This window comes from Hydra vulgaris, chromosome 12 (genome assembly GCF_038396675.1).
Source record: "Hydra vulgaris chromosome 12, alternate assembly HydraT2T_AEP".
NCBI classification, from domain to species: Eukaryota; Metazoa; Cnidaria; class Hydrozoa; order Anthoathecata; family Hydridae; genus Hydra; species Hydra vulgaris.
In genome coordinates, this window is record NC_088931.1 from 58,325,001 (window position 1) to 58,347,500 (window position 22,500).

A 22,500-nucleotide genomic window follows, 5' to 3' on the forward strand; every position below is an offset into this window, starting at 1 on the left:
TTTTTTTATGGTGAAGAATATATAAAACCTAATATTAATTATTAGTCATATCTGATTTTTAATAATACTGTTCAAATTTTTTTGACATGTGATAATTTGATTTTAGGTGTAAGTTTATTTAGTAAAGTTCTGGTGGATCAAAGATAGAGGAATGATATGGTTTTAACTGGTTTCCATCTTATGAACAAAGTACATTATATGATTTAAATTGATGGTTTATAGTTACAACTATTCAAGTAAGTTTAATTTAGTTAATTCATGCATATACATATATATATATATACATATATATATATATATATATATATATATATATATATATATATATATATATATATATATAGTATATACGTGTATATATATGTATATATAGATATATATATATATATATATATATATATATATATATATATATATATATATATATATATATATATATATATATATATATATATGTATATATATATATATATATATATATATATATATATATATATATATATGTATATATATATATATATATATATATATATATATATTTATATATATATATATACATGTATAGTAATAATATTTTTAATAAATTTAGAACTCAAACTATAAAAAATAAATTATTTAAAATGGAATCTACATAACTTCAAAAATTTGATTGTAATCAAGAAAAAAAAAGTTTATAATTTTTTTTAAATCATTGTAAAAGTAACTCTTTTAAATGAAATGAGCTATTTTACAATTATTTTAGATTTCAAAATTGCCCATATATATTTTTAACAGGGTTAAGGTCTGGACTTTGTGGCGGCCATTTAACGATGTTAGCTTTACTTTTTTTTTAGGAACTGTTGTGTCGCTTTGCATGTGTGTTTAGGGTCGTTGTCATGGTGAAAAAAAAATTTGCGATCAATTCTTAAACGGATTGACATAAATTTTTTTAAAGCCAATTAACATACAACTTTCCTGTCATTATACATTCAACATTCACCAGTCGTCCCACACTATTTGAACCAAAACATCCCCGAGCCATAGGCGAACCACCTCCATGCTAGACTGTTTTTGTAAGATTTCTATCTAAGAGTGCATCACAAGGTCTGTGCCAAACTCTTTGTCGTTTTTAAGCCAAGTATTTGACATTTATTCTTATCAGTCCTTAACACTAAGTTCCACAATGCCTCACACTTGTTAATATGCAGTTTTGCAAATGATTTTCAGCAGAACCAGTTGTTTCATACTTTATACACATCTTCCTAACACCACTTACTGATATTTGATATTTTTCATCACATTGCTTGTAGGTTAAGCCCTTTTTTCGATCAAAAGTGACCCAAGATCTGATGTCCAATGAATAATTTTGATGATAAACCATTATTATTATTTTAACTTTTTTTAAAAATAAATTCCAAAAAATATAGTTTAAAATGCTTATTGTTAATAACTTTAACAAAATATTTTTGATGTTAATACTTTTAAGTAAATAGTTATTGACAAAGCATTATATTTCATAATAAAAATGTAGATGTTTCTTACTTTTGTCACATTTATTTTAGACAGAAAAACTGTAAGTTAGCAAAGTTCATTTAATAGAGTTACTTTTGCATTGAGTTAAAAAGAGTTAGAAATGTTTTTTTTTTCTCTCTGGAATCAAATTTAAAAAAAAACTTAAAACTTTTGCAGTTATATAGATTCTGACGTAAATAATATTGTATATATATATATATATATAAATATATATATATACAAAATTATATAATTTTGAATATATATATATATATATATATATATATATATATATATATATATATATATATATATATATATATATATATACAAAATTATATAATTTTGTAAATATATATATACAAAATTATATAATTTTGTATATATATATATATATATACAAAATTATATAATTTTGTATATATATATATATATATATATATATATATATATATATATATATATATATATATATATATATATATATATATATACAAAATTATATAATTTTGTGTATATATATATATATAATTTTGTATATTAGTAGTAGAAAATCACTTAATATACATACAAAATATATACAATATATACAAATTTATATATACAAAATTATATAATTTTTATATAATTTTGTACTAATATAATTGCTCTGTTCTTTTAAGAACATTGAGCACTCTATTGTGTAGAATACTTTTTAAAGTTGTTTAAATATATATAATTTTGTATATATATATATATATATATACAAAATTATATAATTTTGTATATATATATATATATATATATATATATATATATACAAATTTATTTTTGGATATAAATATATATATATATATATATATATATATATATATACATATATATATATATATATATATATGTATATATATATATATATATATATATATATATATATATATATATATATATATAGTAAATTCCCGGTTATTCGAACCTCCAAGGGGTATAAGAATTTATTTCGAATAACCTGAAACTCTAATAACTGAATATGCTCTTTAAAATGACCTACTTTAAGTTTCTTTCAAATTTTAATAAAAGTAGAAAGTAAAAAAGAAAAAGACCCTTGGAATTTGGTGCTACTTTAGTTTTATCCTTGTAAAATAATAAATATTTTACAATTCATTGAAAATATAGTCCATTTTTTATTTATTTTTTGTTCCTTAAATGTGTTTTTTTATCTTCAAGGGGAGCAAAAATTGTTTCGAATAACTGAAATTTTAAACAACTGCAGGTTCGAATAACTGCATTTCTGCATAACAGCATTTGCATGAGTTTGTTAAAGAAAATTCAAAGGAAATAAAAATTGCTTTGAATAAGCAGACAATTTTAATAAGTGCCATTTTGTATAACCGGGAGTTTACTGTATAATAAATAAATAAATATGTATATATATAAACTTTAACTAAAATGAGTGACTGGACATTGTTAACTATTTTATAACCGAAAGTGGTCCTAAATCAGCGGCTTTTCGAACTTTAGTTTTGACTGAATCCATTAGGTTGAAAAAGTAGTCTGGATCAAACTCTTTCAACTTTAATCAAATTCTATTCTTAAGGTGGTCAAGATTTTTCGCAGTAAATCCATTTCCATAAACTTTTGCTTTTAAATGTGCCCAAAAATTTTCAATTGGCCTTAACTGCGGTACATTTGGGGGGTTATCTTTAGCGTCGACAAAGTTAATACCTAAAGTGTTGTAAGTTTCTAATGTGTGTTTTGCATAATGACATCTCGCTCCGTCAGGCCAAAATAAAATTTTCATGTTTTGATGCTTGGAATTTATAAATGGAAGAAGTGTTTTTGTAATACATTCTTTAGAATAAGTTTTTGCATCAAGTGTACAGTTTTTTACAGCAAAATAAGGCAATGAATGACCAAAACGACTGATTGCAATCCAAACGAGAACTTTTCCGTCAAACTTTTTTTTGAAGTTGAATTTAATGTTATGATCAGTTTGAGAACTATCCTTTGTATAGTAGCCAGAGTTTTGTGAACAATTTGCACCATTTACACAGAAATAAGATTCATCGTCCATGATGATTTCAAACTCATTTGATGGCTTGAAAAAAGTTTTTGAAAGTTTTAATAAGTTTTTCTTTTGTTTAATTTCTTGCTTTTCTATTGTTTTTAGTGCATTTTTTCTTTTGGTATACTTTAGTCCATGCATACTTAATAATCTATTTACGTATGAAACGCTTATCTTATATTTTAGTGCCAATTTTCTTTGCGAAATCCCGATTCTCTCTTCTGCTCTTGCAATCAGGGACTCTCTCTTTTCTGGTGTAATTTTAAAAGGTTTTCTGCCACAACCGATTTTTCTATTCATTGGCAAATTATTTTCAGACCTTTTAATTATGTCATAAATTGTAGATTTAGCGATTCCCATTTTCTTAAAATGATTCACTGTAAATTTCTTTCCACTGTTTATGTTTTGTTTATAAAAATTTCCAATCACATTTCTAACATCGTTCTCTTTTAGATGCTCCATGTTTATTTGAATTAATTATTTAAACTCAATTTTGCCACAAAATGAAACTGTTGTTGTTGACCGATTAAATTTAAAAATTTCGAATCGAAAATTCGAAATTTAGAACAATTTGTGTACATTTGAAATCAGTCCGGATTTTTTGTGAACAGACGTTATAATAATAATGATCCATTTATTTAACCATAAAATATGAAAATTTACAATAATATTTATAAACTCACATAAATAAGGTTAGGTGTCACTCATATAGTTAAAAACTAGTCAATGGAGTGATACCTGAACCTATAATTATAAATTATATATATAAATAAGTTATATATATATATATGTATGTATATATATATATATATATATATATATATATATATATATATATATATATATATATATATATATATATATATATATGTATGTATATATATATATATATATATATATATATATATATATATATATGTATATTATATATATATATATATATATATATATATATATATATATATATATGTATATATATATATATATATATTTTTACTTTTTAAATTTAATAATGATTATACTAATTTAATAACATTTTTTTTTTACATTTGCTTTCAGACTACTAATGGTACAAGTTTTGTTTTTTGATTTAGATTCTGTATCTCAATGATATCCTGGCCTATCGATACGATATCCTGTTAATTGTATTTTTATATATTGCATAAGTATATATGCAAACACTCACACACATAAATTTTAAAGAAAATATTTATATTTTTATATATATATCAATAAATTGTATATGTTAAGCTTTTTTATATTTATCATTGTATATTGCTGTTTGTATTAAAAACTGATTTTGGAAATATTGCGAGGGCAGAGTTCAACTTACAATTTAGTTTTATTTGCCAATTCAATATATATTATAGCCACGTTTAATTACGTTTAATAATATTTTGCGATATTTTATAGCGCATTTAAGCGTTGATTCAACGTTATATTTCATCCTTTACTCGACGTCTTTGTGTCACGTTAAATCGACGTTTTACTAACAACGTTACAAATCCTTGCAAAATAGACTACTTTAACAGCGTTTATGCAACGCTTTTTAGGTAACGTTTTTTCAACGCTAAGTTGCGACGTTTATTCAACGCTTTTTATGTAACGCTTTTTCAACGTTTAGTTGCGACGCTTTTGTAACGTCATTTAGTAACGTTTTTTCAACGTTACGCAATAACGTTTAATCAACGTCTATTAAACAGCGTTACATATCTTTGCAAAATCGATTACTTTGTCAACGTTTCCGCAACATCTTTTGCGACCGGTTTTCAACGTTGATTCAACGTTGTCATGTTTGCTGGGATATTTCGTAATAAAAATACTAAAGTATTTTTTTTTTACGAAAAAAATTGTGGACGCGACGAAAATAATTATGGACTGCAAGGAAAATAATTATGGACGCGACGAAAATAATTGTGGACGATACTGTTAACTGAAGATAAAAAATAGAAAAAGCAAAAACCAAAAAATTAAAATCACAACAACAAAAGGAGAAAGAAATAAAAAAGTTATCCTACTTAATTCAAAAGAGCAAATTCAATTCAGTTCAAAAGTTACTAAAAGTCAGCATTTCTTCAGATAAAAATCTTGTACTAAAGTATCGGAAAACACTTGTAATTACTTGTAATTACTTGTAGTTACTACTACTTGTAATTTTATAGTTTATTATAACGTTGGGTTTTATTATAACGTTGGGTTTATTATAACGTTGGGTTTATACAATGGATCAACGTTGGATTTAGATCGTAAAAAGAATATGCTTTTTGCGATGTTTTTACATACATTATTTACGTTATGTAACCAACGTTATAACAACTAGCTGCGAATGTTGTTTACATAACGTTGGTTACATAACGTAATTTTTTATTGTAATTACAATGTTGTTATAACAATTGCAACATTATCCTAACTTTTTATCGGAGTTACATTGTTATAATAGCTATAATTGCATTTTCTATAATAAATACTCTACTTTTTTTTTGACCAAAACTTCGTCTATAACTCGACAAGGTAAATATTAATGTGATTAAAAAGTATTTTAACTATCAAATTTTTTGAATATTATAAACATAATAATAAATTAGAACAAATGGCTTTAACTTCCCACTAAAACAAAGAAAATTTTATTATATTTAAATTTATTTTTAAATTTTACTTTATATTTGTAAATATTTCCATATTCAGTATGAATGTGTGGGATAGTGTGATGTTCAGGCGAGACGGGTGACCGGGTTTCGGGCCTCGATGACAGCCAACTTTTACTAAAAAAAAACGTTATTTTTGACTCTCTCGATGACGCTAATAAATTTAATCAAAAAATATTTGAAAGCCAATATTATACAGCTATTGAAAATTCTCAATATCTTCACAAAAATAAAAATAGTTTTTCAATTTTGAACATTAATGTTTGAAGTTTAAATAAAAATTTTGAAAATATTAGGTTTTTGTTGAATAAATTAAAACACAAGTCTAAAATTATTTGTGTAACGGAAACTTGGTGTAAGTGTGGTGAAACAAATGCCCAATTTGAATTAATTAATTACTCAAACCATTGGTGCTGTTCACTGAAGTTTTTAAACTTTTCCTTGAAGAGTATAAATATATATATATATATACATATATATAAATATATATATATATATGAACATTTAAATAAGCGTTTCTTTACAATATTTAAAATACATATATATATAGTAATATACAAATATATAATAAAATATTTATATATATATATATATATATATATATATATATATATATATATATATATATATATATATACATATATATATATATTTATATATAAATGTATATATATATATATATATATATATATATATATATATATATATATATATATATATATATATATATATATATATATATATATATATATATATATATATATATATATTTGTGAACTTTAATTTTCAACCAACATTTTGACTTGCCGCTAGAATAATTATATTATTAAGACTGTAATACAATTTTAAATATCGTTCTCTCTCTAGGTAGTCATTAAACCTTCTTGTATTAAGCGCCTCTGAAAAAAATGCCACTTAATAAACTTTTTAGATTTTTAGTCATAACAAAGTTGATTGCTAAAATTTAATTTAAAGGTTTAGATAAAAATTTAGTTTTACTAAAATTGTTTAGTGAAGTAATCTTTGTAAGACTTTGGTGTGAAAATTATATTGTTTGAACATTTTCCAACGTAAGCAACTAATTGCTAAGTGCTTTGCGTACTAATTGCTTTTTTACACTCTAGTTAATAAGTGTTAAAAAAAAAAAAAAAATCTTACGTCACTTTTTCGGGTGTCTTCACCAAACCTTTAGTTTCTAATGTTTTTGAATTGTATTCTGAAAAATATATTTTTTTAGTATGAAAATTATCTTTAGTAAATAAATAACGTTTTATGTACAAATATTTTATTCAGCACAAAAAATGTATATAAAATTACAACATATTTTATTTATACAACAATATCACCTTCTTTTGTATCAACATCACTTGCTGACCAAGATTTGCATTCGTTTTCATGTATGTTTTGATTTCCTACATTCAAGTTAGTTTCGACAAGAAGCGGGTAAGTTTCTTTATGCATTTTCTATAACACAACATAATATATATAAAAAAAATATATATATATATATATATATATATAAATATATATATATATATATATATATATATATATTTATATATATATATATATATATATATATATATATATATATATATATATATATATATATATATATATATATATATATATATATATATATATATATATTCGTATATTATTTTAAAACGAAGCCAACTTCATAAATTAAAATTATTGTGAATATAGAAATTATTGACAATATAAGTAAATTGTTATTATACGAAATTAAATCTGATTATTTATTTATAGTTACTTTAAGGTTTATAAATTCTGAGAAGTCTAATATAAAGATCTTCTAATTACCCTAGCGATACAGAAATATATAATAGTAATAACAATAATATTAGCTAAAATTAATCCTACTATTTACTTTTATTAATACCTTGATTTTTGTAAAAAAAAATTATATTAACGTTGTTGCTTTTTTAATGTAATAAATTTCTATATACTGTTATGTATTAGATAGTTTTGAAATAATTAGATTTATTAAGTTTGTTATTGAATTAAATAATTTTTATTGTCACGATAGAATGCGGCTGCTAACCGTTCTAAGACCGAAGAAAAGTACTCAATTTGATTGTTGAGTTGTTAGAAACAAAAAAATCTAGTTGCAACTGACAGTGATACAATTTACGAATCAAAAACATTTGGATGTTGTGTGACGAGCTGTAATGAAAATTACAATAAGAAAAATAAAAAAAAGGTTTTTCTGCTTTCTTATGAAAAAGTAGAATATACTTGTTGGGTGAATGCTGCATCATGAGACAATATACCTGGCAGGGTAGCTACACTCGTTTGTGCAAGACACTTTCTATCTGGATATCCAACAGTAACCAAATTTGCTCATAAAAGACTTATTAAAGAGAATTTTCTCCATCAGTTTTCACATGTGTCAAGTTTAAAACCTACTCTTTCACCACCAATAAGAACAACCTTTAAAGCATCTTTGTCTGCCCTGAATATTATGCCCGATGAACTTGATATATTTTTAGCTGCTGATATCATCAGTTATAGGATGCAATTTTATCAGTGATAAAATAACATCCTTAAGCTCATTACATCAGAAGTTACAAAGTAAAAAAATTGCTTTTGGTGTAAGTAATGTAATTTGGTATTTAGTTGGGGAATAGTTGCTGATAATTCAGACTATAAACTTTGGAAAAAAATCTTCGACTGTCAAATTTATGCTTAAGATCAAGAATGATATTACTTTTGAGCAATGCTTTTGTGGAATTTAACATACAATTGAATCTCTATCTGAAAACAGGATTTTCATATTCACTTTTTGCTCAAAATTACAAGAAGCTATTGTTTTTTTTAAATAACATATTAAAATCCAAAAATATAATAAATAGTTTGCAAGACATCCATGCAGGAGCGGATCTAGGAGCCATTCTTTTCCTTCAAAAAAATCTATATTTTAAGTTTATTAGAGAGTGTTATAAACGCTTATTGAACTGACAAAGTTATGACATATAAAGTTAAGAAAAACTCTTAATTCGGATACCGTTTCTTTAACAAATGAATATATAAGAAATTCAACACTTAAAATACTATAACTTTTCGTATAATTTGAAACACAGTAATAAATCTATTTCTAATGATATATAAGAATCTTGTATTTGATTAATTTAAAATTTTCATGTCACATACCAATATATATATATATATATATATATATATATATATATATATATATATATATATATATATATATATATATATATATATATATATATATATATATATATATATATTTATATAAGAGCGGATCTAGGCTATAGCAAGTGAAGCAATTGCTACAATCAGCTCAATTTTTTTTTTTTTTTTTTAAATTTTTTAAATAAATAAATTTGAAAAAATTGACTGAAAAAATGGCTATAATAAAAATAGCCTTAAGATTGTTTTACCCTAAATCGAGCACTGCTCCTTCAATGTAATTATTGTTCTTACAGGCCTGTATAATGAAAATGGTGAAATTTGTTATGTTTACAAAATAAGGTAAAATGTGTTTATTGCTGAATAATGAAACCAAACGATTTAAAAAAGTTTTTAAAACTTATAAACTTTGCAGAGAAAAATACACGTTCGATAGTATGTTTACCTATTTCGAGTTTTAAAATGTCTACTAGTACTTTAGACTTTAATATATGATCTGATTGGCATTAAAACTTAAAAAAGGTTTATTCTAAAGTTGCAAGGAACTTTCTCCTACTTTTTTTTTTACTCTGAAAATTTTACTTACTCTGAAAATTTTACTTACTCTGAAAAAATTTTACTTACTCTGAAAATTTCTACTAGGAACTATTATTCTCGGCGACAAGGTTATGTTACAAAAATGTTATAGTATTAGAAAGTTGCTATTTTTGAAAAACCAATGATATGAATTCTCTTTCAAAAAATATTATGATAACTTGTAATACAAGTTGTATGTTTGATGGTCCTAATTTCTTTTGAAAATTTTGTGAAAACCTGTAAATTCCTAATTTTTATGTGATTGAATTTATTCAACTATAGAATCAGTAAGAAAGTAGAAATAGCAAAGTAAAGGCAATTAAATGGGATAAAAATCTAACTTTAACATTTTATGAAATACCTTGGTAAACTACATATAGAATTCTTCTTTTGTTTAACTTTTGTACAGGTTATCAAAAACATACAACATAATGGACTCAGAAAGCAAAGGTTTTTTTTTCTGATAATAATTACAATGCTCTTCTTAATCACTCTGAAAGTTCTAACATCTCAAACGTTAACAAGACAAGTGAATTTATTAAACTTGCTGTTACATAATGGAAAACTTAATGTAAAAAGTGTGGGCATATAGTTCAGGTTCAAGAATAATTAACAACTTTTCTGAGAGATCTTAATGATAAACAAAAAATGGTTTGTTTTGGATTTTAGCAATAAAGCATTATGCAAAAAAAAAATTGGAAAATAGGCATAAAACATCATCACACGTCACAAGACATTTCATAAATTATACACGTGAAGAAATATTCGAGCTGATTAAAACGCTTTTAAGTGAAACACTTTTGTTTCGAATTTTTTATATTAGGAAAATTTTTTACAGAATTACTTGAAACAGAATTTAGAAATTTAAGAAAAGTATCTGTAGACATATTTTTTAAGTGTTCTTTGAAACCAAAGATGTATTTTGAAATTATGATTTGCCTAACGAATATGATATTTTGATCAGTATAATGTTTATTTTTTTAAACTTTGGTCAATATCCAAAATCATTTGAAATAGGTGGATTAAAAGTCTTTTCGACAACACTACTCAATGGCTTTTCTTAAACAGTCAAATAAACTTAAAGATAAAGTTTATTTGACTGCAACATTTTTATGCTTTACTGCATTACTTTATTGAAATTGAGTATTCCCGATAAGAAAAGTATATGTGGCCCACATGTGGTCATAATGCTTATAAGTGGAATAAAAGTGTAAAACTATATTCTAGTTGATTATGGATATATAAACTGATAATTCGTGCGGCCCACATGCGGAACACATAATGGGGTTTACATAATCATTCCACCTAATGTGGTATACTCATTAAATAAATACATGCGAAAATAGATGAGGTTATCATACGGGCCATTCATATAAAACACACTATCTTGCTGCATTAGACCACATTTTAAATTTTAAACTATTTTATTCTTTTATAAAAATCCCTAGATTATTGCATGACGTCACACTTTTTTAATTTAAGTAGTTTTTTGTGAAAATTTAAATTGTTTTGGGGCTTGTTATCCAACATAAAATTTTCCAAACATCTTAGTTTTATTTAGAGAGAAAAAATCATCTTAACACAATCGATTAAAAGAATCGGAAAAATATTCTGAAATAAAATAAAGTGGCAACCAATGTAATTAAATTAATAATGTTATTGATATTTTTTCTCCGAATTTGTTTATATTATTGATTTATTTATATATATATATATATATATATATATATATATATATATATATATATATATATATATATATAATATATATATATATATATATATATATATATATATATATATATATATATATATATATATATATATATATATATATATATATATAAACGGTATTTGCTGACTTTACTTTTTCTAATTCCTAGAGTTTTATATAATGTGCATTTATATTTAAACAGTTTATATTGTTTATATACTTTATAGTGTAAAGATATAATTTGTTCATTTCCTGAATGAAAATACTGTGGAGTATGTTCCAAAGGAATGATTGATTGGAAACAGCGAGTGTATGTGGCCAAAATGCAGTATTACTTCTTTGAGAGGAATGCGACGCAAGAGACAGATTCTCAATCAAGATTGGGAAAGATGTAGAATACGAATTTTATCAACTGCATATTCTCTCTTTCATTCAAGTTCGATTGAAAATTTATAATAAAAATTAAATTATAAATATTATTAAATATTTATTATATAAATAGTTTCTAATAAATTATATAATTGTATTTATTATTAATTACATATATGTATGTATACATGTATGTATTTATATAGTTTAGTGTTTTTAGAATTTTTTAATCACTTTTGATTTATAATATAGTTTAAATGTATCTCAACTATTATAAATAGTTTAGTTTTCTGTATTTAGATTACCTGCCTAGCAACAGCAGGTGGATAATACATATCGGACATTGTACGAAACATTTTGAACGTCTTCATGACTGATGAATTACAGAAAAATTGTTGTCACTCTGGGAAACGGTCAAACAAACATTCTATTTAGGCGTTTGTAAAGTTTATTGCAAATATGTATAGTAGCTATTACATTAAAGTGCATCATTTTTCAAAGTTCATACATTATTTTTATTAATAAAACTTACACTACCCCTTGATAAACGAACTTTTTATTTGTATCAACTAAATAATAAATAATTAACTCTTTTTTAGTTGCTGTTCGAAGGCATTGCAAAACTGCCACAGAAAAGATGTTAACAAAGCCATCACCGCTTTACTGCATAACTTATCAGATCGTGGTGGTAGACGTATGCATCGAGAGAAAAGCGAATGAATAAATTTAATGAAATGTTATTGTATAATTATGTGTTTGTGAGTAAAGTTTTAATGAAAGTGTAGTATTTTGCACTTAAAGCTCACACACTGAGAAACAAACACACTAAAAGAGAACGAAAGCCACGCTATACTTTAACAGGAAAATTTAACGTATATTTATATGTATATATATATATATATATATATATATATATATATATATATATATATATATATATATATATATATATGTATATATATATATGTATATATATATATATATATATATATATATATATATATATATATATATATATATATATATATATATATATATATATATATATGTATATATATATATATATATATATATATATATATGATTAACATATGCTTCCCACACGTGGGCCACATGACCCTCACGCACAAATGAATTTTGGCGTTCGCTCTTATTTAGTGTAGTTTTAGTGGTATAAACATTATGGCCACATATGGCCCGCACCAACGCCATCCCATAAAGGAGAGTGGTAAATATATGGTTAACATGCAAATGCCATATATTGCCCACATTAAAATTTCTTTTCGGGTTATCATCACAATATACTTTCCTATATTATTTCATCAAAAACTACTGAAAACTTTCTACACTAAAATCAAACAGATTTATGTCGTTTTAAACAAAGAACCATCGTATTAAGTTTGCCTTGTTAGGTTGACATTTATTTATTCACACTTTTGCTTTCATTCTTTGCTGAGATTTGTCAATTGTATTATTGTTAATTGTAATATGCCTGAAGTTTGCTGTTTATGGATTTTAAAAGAACTTCTTATTTATTTAAAACAATATAAGTTACATTAGTTCTATTTTTTATTTGATTTGAAACCTATTTTTTTTTTAATTATTTGACAAAATGTTTATTGTAATGAAGCAATAATGTTTATTATTAAAAATGTGAAAATTTATTTATAAATTGTTTTTATAAATTTATATGAATCGTTGGAGTGTCTATTTTTAGATAATTTATAAAGGAAGACATTAAATAAAGCATAATGTGTTTTAAAACAAATTTGAATTAAGTTAAAAAATTAAATTTTAACAACAAATTTTAACAACCACAAATATTTTGTTGATCTAAATATATAAATAAATTTATATAATAACTTTTTGTGTGTTATTTGGCATAAATACATTGATTGCAATAGGAATACTAAGAATTAAATGTAAATACATCAACTACATCAACTGAGAATAAGGGTTCGGTCAGGGGTTTATTCATGGTATAAAGTCATAAAAGACAAGTAAACTACCATTTCGTTAAAGAGTATTCAGTTTAACTAGATTGTTTTTAAGTCGCGTAAATGAAGTGACATTCTTCCGCTCTAAACGGACGGAGAAAGAAACAGTGCTAGGGTGCCTCATACTGTTGGCAAAGGTGAAAAGCAAGAACTCATTTTATTTTATTTTTTTTCAGACGGAAAAAATAATAATATAACATTTTTGTTACAGTTAACAAAAATCCTGGATCCTCCCCTGCCATGAAATGAGTTTTATTACAGCTAGAAATAAAATACAACACAGAAACTATTGTACGAGCATTTGAATACTTAATAATTTCAAGATCATTATATGTAAGATTAAGGGAAGATTATAAACTTCCAAGTATTTCTTCCTAACAAAGCTAGCTTCAAAACAGGATTCTGAAATGGATGATTTAGAGTTTTTAAACTCAGTTTTTTCAAAACTTGAAAATTAAATGCTAAAAAAGTGTTTGCTATTGATTTACGACGTATACATCTATTCATCTCTTACTTAACATGCTGGCTCAATCTTTGGAATAGCAGTAAATATACTCTTTAGCCACTTCCAATTTAAGTTTTATGTTTGTGTCACTTTATGGAGGGTCACAATATCTTTGCAAAATGTAACAAGTTTATAAGCTAGATTCTAAATTTCTGTTTAAACAAACTCAATTTGTTTTAGAGAGAATAAAGAGCACTGGAGAGATTCCGGTTGCGACAATATGTGACAATAATTGTGTAAATAATGTACTATTTAAAATATTTGAATGTGCGGGTCGATGGTTGGGCAAAGACAATATGTTCTTTTTATATGACATGGTGCATCTACTTAAAACTGTTTGTAATAAGTGGTTACAGAAAAAAGTAAAAATTTACGTTATGAACATAATGGGGAAACTAAATATGCATGTTGGTCAAATATCTTTAGTTTGTTTAGACTCGGAGAAGATAATATTGTCTAAACTATTTAAACCTACAATTGTGTCTGTTGCACCGAAACCTATTGAAAGACAAAAGGTGTCTGCTTGCCTACAAGTCTATTGCGAAGAAACTGCACCTCTTCTAAAATCTAAGTTTAATATAAAAGAAGCAGACAACACCTTTACTTTTATTCAAATAACTGTGAAGTTTTGGAAAATTGTCAGTACAATTGGATTGCGTGCTGATATTCGATGATAAAGATCCCGATAGAGCAGTTTTAACAACTCCAGCAGATGCTAGATTATCATTTTTATTTAGTCTTGCAACAATAGCTTAACAAATGACCAGCAAACTAGGCAGCAGACAATTTCATTTAACAAGAGATACAGGAGTAGCTTCAGCTCATACGTATTTTGATTTAGTAGCCATTACAAAATATTTTTGCAGAATTTTTTTAAATACTCAATACTTAGAAAATTCACAACTGACCCACTAAAAAAAATGTTCGGAAAACATCGTCAATGATTTGGCAGTACATATTTTATCAACGTGCATCAACTTATTAAAAAAGTAAGATATCAACAAGCAAAAGTAAGTCTCCATATCAGTATTGACATTAATTCTCAATTAAGCATTTTTGTTGAATTTTTCACATGAATTACATTTCTTGTGTTTCAATATCAATCAGTAGCTTATTTAGTATTTCCACTTTTGTTTCAGTTGTTTGTTCTTATAGGCCTCACTGAAAAAAATGTTACTCATACTCTATATATCAAATTTAATCAAAGTGTCAAAGGAGCTTGCCTCACTATTTGTCCATCCAAGGATTTTCGAAATAATTTTCGATTGATATGATTGTATTAGTCCGATTCTACTGAAACAGTCGCATCATTTAAAATATTAAGACCCTCAATTTTCAATTTTGTTCTCATTGAGCCATTCAGTAAAAGCGGCATTCTCTTCTATCGCAATTACGGCCATTAACTCTCTTTTGCATTTGGCGGCAACGCAAACAGGTCTAACTCACAAAAGGGTATTTTAGTATTCTAACGCAAATAGCCATTTGGTTAATAAAAAGATGAAAGGAGTAATGCTGGCATGCTTTTTTAACATGACTTGGGAGGCAAAAACCAAGTTTCAATTCTTACAAATTCTCCAAGATAAGATTGGTTGCACAGAGGGGAAAAACTGATCGTAAAGAAGAAGTATGAATGATTTTAATGATCGAGGAATCCCAGTGAAAAACAAAACCGCGTCCCACATGGGTTCCACGTGGGTTCCGTGTGGGATTGATGGGATTTACGTGGGACGGATTTTCCCATGTGGTATCCGTATGGAAATGTGTCACCTTAAACCCATGTGGGTAATCCCATATGGGTTACATGTCGGAACCATATGGTATTTACACACATGGTAATTGCATTGCGTTACGTTTATATTGTGTGAAAATATCTTATATTATTATAGAGAATTGCAAGCAAGTATGTAAGTACCACGAATAATGTTTATCTTTCTTTATAGAAATAAGATTAAGATTTGTGCAAATAGACGTATTATTAGGATAATAAAATAGTTATTTGAATATATATCTTGAGTATATTATTTGCAAACAATTAACTGATGCAAGTTAAAATGTTGTCAAAAACCAATCTTGCATGCATGGGACACTGCAGTGTCCCACAAAATGCAGGTTTGAAAGTCAAAGAATTCCCAATTTTCTTTATTAAAAGAAGAAAAAAATAGGATGGAAATGGGTTTCAGTAACTATTTTTATGCTCCAAAACTTTTAACTTTAGATATAATAAGGTCCTTAGGACTTAAGGGACTTACGAACTACATTGAGGAACAAAAACAGGATATTTACAGAAACTTTTCAATTTTTAATCTGGAGTACCACAGTGTTATTGGGAATAAAGCCTCTGGGTCCAGTTTTCAAAGCAATATGATCTAAAGTTATGTTTAAATAAAATAATATGCTTTAAAATGCATATAGTTATATAACTATATGCATTTTAAAGCATATTATTTTATATAAACAACTGTAATTATACATATAACTCCTGATAGTTAACTATATGTATAACAAGTTATACATAAAAATTTTTATAAAAACTTATTTTTTAAGGTTATGCTTGAACAAATTAGTACCAATTAATTCAAATTCAAGATTTAGTTAAAGTTCAAGTCAAAGTTCTTATTTATTCATTGTTTTTGTTAATTTTATATTTATTTGTTCAAGTTTATCAATTAGTACTATTTTTTACTACAGTAAGAATGTTTATCATTGTTGAACGTGATTTTATTAATAACTTAATTTTATTTTCAACATATTTTGACAACACCCTTTATATTTTAAATCATGACAGCTTTACTTTTCTATTGATGTTAAATTTATTACGTTTCAATAACTCAGATTGAATATTAACTGAATTATTGTAAGCTTTGTAGGGGTTTGTTGTATATCAAATGGTGTTGTAAATATAGTAAAAATAATATATATATATATATATATATATATATATATATATATATATATATATATATATATATATATATATATATATATAACATTAAAATAATAAAATTAATACAAAATTTCAATGTTATATATATATATATATATATATATATATATATATATATATATATATATATATATATATTATTAAAACAATAAAATTGATACAAAATTTCACTTTAAAACGAATACCATTAACATTGTGATGATAATAGCATTGGGAAACTAGTATTTATATATTATTATTATACTATAAATAATTAGTTTTTAATTCATTTTAAAAAATAGAGACTGACAACTGATAATTAATGGAAATAAATACAAATTATAAAAATTATGTAAACTTCATTTATTATTTCTAAATACTATATTAATGTTAGTCTACAAAGTTAAAATCAATTTAAAGCATTGTTATTAGTTCTTTTGCGATTCACACTTCCACTTCTGTCTCTCAAATTTATAAAATAGGTAGTCAAAGCTTGCTCAATAGGTAGGTTCTCAGCATAACAATGCTTTTTTCTTACACTTTCTAAAGAGGATTATGGCAAATTGATTACTTATTTTACCTAAATCATAGGGTCGTTTATGCATAATGATGTCCAATGATGACCCGGTTTATTGAACACCTTCACCCTTTATCAAACTCAGTCAATTTTTTGCAATCTCCCATTGAAAATCATGTCAGTTTTTGTTATCATATTATGATGGTATATCTGAATTGTTAATATAATATAAAAAATGCATATACCATCAATTTTTTTCTGGTTCAATTATACATTTATTCTCAACAGTACTAAAAGTAAAAAAACAAACATAAATTGTTCTTTCAGATAAGCAAGCTAATTTCTGAATTTAAAGTTTTTCCTATGATCCTCTACAGTTTTAAGCAACAAAAGAAAGAAGTTTTTAGACCACATTGTTGGTGTAAATACCTCTAAAACCTGCTCATAGCTAGCATAAATTGTTTTACTTTTTATTTAAATAAAATATTTTACTTTTTTTTTTTATTAAATTTTTTAATTGACATTATTTTGGTGTCAACATCCCCTCCCCATTGTCAATTATTGTTTAACTCACACTGTCCCTCTATCTACTGGCATCATTTATGGATGATCCCATAGTCTAAATACTATATATATATATATATATATATATATATATATATATATATATATATATATATATATATATATATATATATATATATATATATATATATATATATATATATATATATATATATATATATATATATATATATAGAACCCGTAGATGTTGTCCGAAAGTTTTTTCCATATTTTGTTGACAAAAAGTAAAAATTAAAATGCAAGACCGGAATTTTTGTTTTTTTAATAATGATAGACTGCCTGCCCCAACCAAACCCTCAGTCGATGTAGCAGCACTCCCTTGCGGGTCAGGCTATTTGTCAGTCGATATAGCAGCACTCCCTTGCGAGTCAGGCTATTTGTCAGTCGATGTAGCAGCACTCCCTTGCGAGTCAGGCTATTTGTCAGTCGATGTAGCTGCACTCCCTTGCGAGTCAGGCTATAAGATAGTCAATGTAGCAACACTCCGCGCATGATTTACAGTAAAAAAAATAAAAATAAAAATAAAAACATTTTTTTAAAAAAAATTAAAAAAAAAATTTTTTTATATTGTTAAAAACATTCAGAATGTTTTAAAAACATTCAGAATATTTTTAAAAACATTCTGGTCAATTAAATTTGCGTTTTTGTGGTTTTTTTATATAACAATTAATTTGTAATTAAATTTATGGTTTTGACTTTCGTCCAACACGCAAATGTTGGACGAAAGTCAAAAGTAATTAATTAAAAGTGATGAATGTGTTGGCGTAAGAATCGCTTTTTTCCTTCCGCTCTTCCCAAAGACAACAAACTATAGATCTATATATATATATATATATATATATATATATATATATATATATATATATATATATATATATATATATATATATATATTATTTTTACTTTATTTACAACACCATTTGATATACAATAAACCCTTACAAAGCTTACAATAATTCAGTTAAGATTCAATCTGAGTTATTGAAATGTAATAAATTTAACATCAATAGAAAAGTAAAGCTGTCATCATTTAAAATGTAAAGGGTGTTGTCAAAATATGTTGAAAGTAAAATTAAGTTACTAATAAAATCACGTTCAACAGTGTTAAATACTCTTACTGTAGTAAGAATTAGTACTAGTTAACAAATTTGAACAAATAAATATAAAATAGTGAAAAAACAATGAACAAATAAGAACTTGAACTTTAACTAAATCTTGAATTTGAATTAATTGGTACTAATTTGTTCAAGCATAACCTTAAAAAATCAGTTTATATAATAAATTTCATGTGTAACTATGTATACATATAGTTATACGTATATGTATACATATTTGTATACATATTTGTTCAAGCATTATAAATTTTATGTATAACTATGTATACATATAGTTAAATATCAGGAGTTATATGTATAACTGCATGCATTTTAAAGCATTTTATTTAATTTATATATTACTTTAGATCATATTACTTTGAATACTAGACCCAGAGACTTTATTCCCAATTACACTGTGGTACTCCAGATTAAAAATTGAAAAGTTTCTGTAAATATCCTGTTTTATTTCCTCCGTGTACTTCATAAATCCCTTGAGTTTTATGAACCTTATTATATCTAAAGTTAAAAGTTATGGAGCCTAAAAAAAGTTACAGAAACCTCCCTATCTCCCCCCTATTTTAATTTTTTTTTAATAAAGAAAATTTGGAATTCTTTGACTTTCAAACCAGCATTTCTTTGTGGGACACTGCAGTGTCCCATGCATGCATGCTTGGTTTTTGACTACATTTGAACTTGCATCAGTCAATTGTTTGCAGATTATATACTCAAAAACTATATTCAAATATCATATGAACATGTTAGAGAATGTTCATATGATATTTGAACATCACAAATTTAATAATATTGTTGTGATATGTTATATAAATAATACCATAATAGATTATGATATGAAAATAAGATAGGATATGAAGGCAATGATCAAAGAAAAAATTTACTTATATTAATTTAGATGTTTGTTTATTAGTTTCAGAATATTATATTATGTGTGACCACGGCTTTCTATAATAACAGGCCTTGACATCGCGCATATGGGAAGCAACGACCTTTAAACCCACCATCTGTTTTTAAAAATATTCCGTCTAGTTGTTTAGCCACACCAGCAAGTAAAGTTAGAAAAACTGTAACTTCAAGTGGTTTTTGAAGCATTTTACCAGATGAGTTAAATGATTTTCTAAAAGAGGATGAACTTGTATTTGACGATATTTAGTCTTTGTTAAGTGATAATAACGATGTTATTGTTTTCCAGCTTAATAAAAAAAGTTTACTCATACAATCAAAAATGTACAAACTTGGTGTTCCATTATTTATTTTAGTAATTTTCAATGATTATTCATTTGTAGCTAACCATAATGGCACAACTTGTAATATTTCATCTTTAGCTGTAAACAAATTAAAGTTAATAAAAACAAAATCAGCTTTATTTGAAGCAGTTAGATTTTTAAAAAATAAAGAATCAGTCGCTTTAGTCAAATATTCTATTCGAACACCTTAATGCTATGAGAAAAGTTAATGTTGGTGAAGTTTTATATACTCCAGATTTTATATGTAGAGCATATGAATATTTTGCTATGCGACGAAGTTTATATGATTGTTTGTGTATTGACTACAAGTTGCCAAGTATAAGGACTTTAACACGATTGACTTCGAAAATAAGCTCAATGGAGGACCTAAGTTTCATAAATAGTATTTTTATGAATTTAAATCCATTGAAAAGAACTTCCATACTACTAATTGATGAGGTCTATGTCAAAGCTTCATTGCTTTACCAAAAAGGTGCTTTGTTTGGTCAAGCAGTAAACTACCCTGAAAAGTTAGCTAAAACAATTTTATCAATTATGATTAAATGTCTTTTTGGAGGTCCAGAATTTATATGTAGAGCTCAACCTGTTGCAAATCTTTCCTCTGAATTTCAGTTTGCTCAATGTCAACAAATTGTTGATACGATAAATAATATTGAAAATAGTAAGACACTGGTAATAATTACTGATGGTAACCGTGTATATCAAAGATTTTTTGGAATGTTTAAAACAGTTGATAGTAAACCATGGTTAACAACATCAGGTATATATTTATTGTATGATTATGTGCATCTCTTAAAATCTATACGAAACAATTGGTTGACAGAAAAGTCTGGCAAACTTCAATTTTTGATCAATAAAGAACTGGCTTTGGCTAAGTGGAGTGATTTAGAAACTTTATATAAAACTGAGTGCAATAGTTTTTTTAAACTCTCTAAACTTACAGCTAAATCAGTTTATCCAAAACCAATAGAGAGACAATCTGTAAAGTTTTGTTTGTCTGTTTTTTGCGAAGAAACAGTAGCTGCATTAAGAACGCATCCAGAGATTGAAAATAAAGCATTTGAAGGTACTGCTGTATTTATTGAAAAAATAATTTTTTTTCGAATGTTGTTAATGTCAAAGCACCTGGTGCTGGCATTCGGTTTAGAAATGAATTATGCAGAGAAATCCACTCAGTTGGTGATCAACAGTTACAACTGCTACGAGATATTGCTGAACTGTCAAATTTTATGAAACCTACAGGTAAGCGTGTAAAACAGCTTACGTTAGATACTAGCAATGCAATAGCGCATTCATGTTATGGCTTTATTGATCTCGTAGAAACCTTGTTGAATAATGGAGCAAAGTATGTCTTATTAGGTTGGTTTTCAACAGATCCACTTGAAAAAGCTTTTTCTAAGCTTCGCCAGGGATCTGGAGGTACTTACTTTATAAACGCTAAATCTGTAATTGAAAAAATTGATATTCAACATACTAAATTGATATTACAACTTGACATTCCTCTTGATGGTATCAATGGTCATACTTGTGACATATGTTTTAGAGATATTTCTATTGATGAAAAAGAACTTCTGGATAATATACATGATCTTGAA

General features: G+C 25.2%; 1 protein-coding gene and 1 long non-coding RNA gene across 2 annotated transcripts in view; one reads left to right on the forward strand and one right to left on the reverse strand.

Moving 5' to 3' along the window:
• Nucleotides 1–4,870, forward strand: part of LOC136087852 (uncharacterized) — a 5,464-nt gene extending 594 nt beyond the window's left edge. The window contains exons 3-4 of the long non-coding RNA XR_010642121.1: nucleotides 107–236; nucleotides 4,630–4,870. This is a non-coding gene — a long non-coding RNA (uncharacterized LOC136087852). The remainder of the gene's footprint in view (nucleotides 1–106; nucleotides 237–4,629) is intronic.
• LOC136087853 (proton-coupled amino acid transporter 1-like) overlaps nucleotides 1–22,500 on the reverse strand; it is a 76,759-nt gene that overhangs the window by 45,620 nt on the left and 8,639 nt on the right. The window contains exons 2-3 of the mRNA XM_065811452.1: nucleotides 7,527–7,644; nucleotides 7,339–7,396 (exon numbers count right to left, since the gene is read on the reverse strand). Of these exons, the coding sequence (XP_065667524.1) occupies nucleotides 7,339–7,396; nucleotides 7,527–7,641 (173 nt within the window). The 5' untranslated portion in view covers nucleotides 7,642–7,644. The remainder of the gene's footprint in view (nucleotides 1–7,338; nucleotides 7,397–7,526; nucleotides 7,645–22,500) is intronic.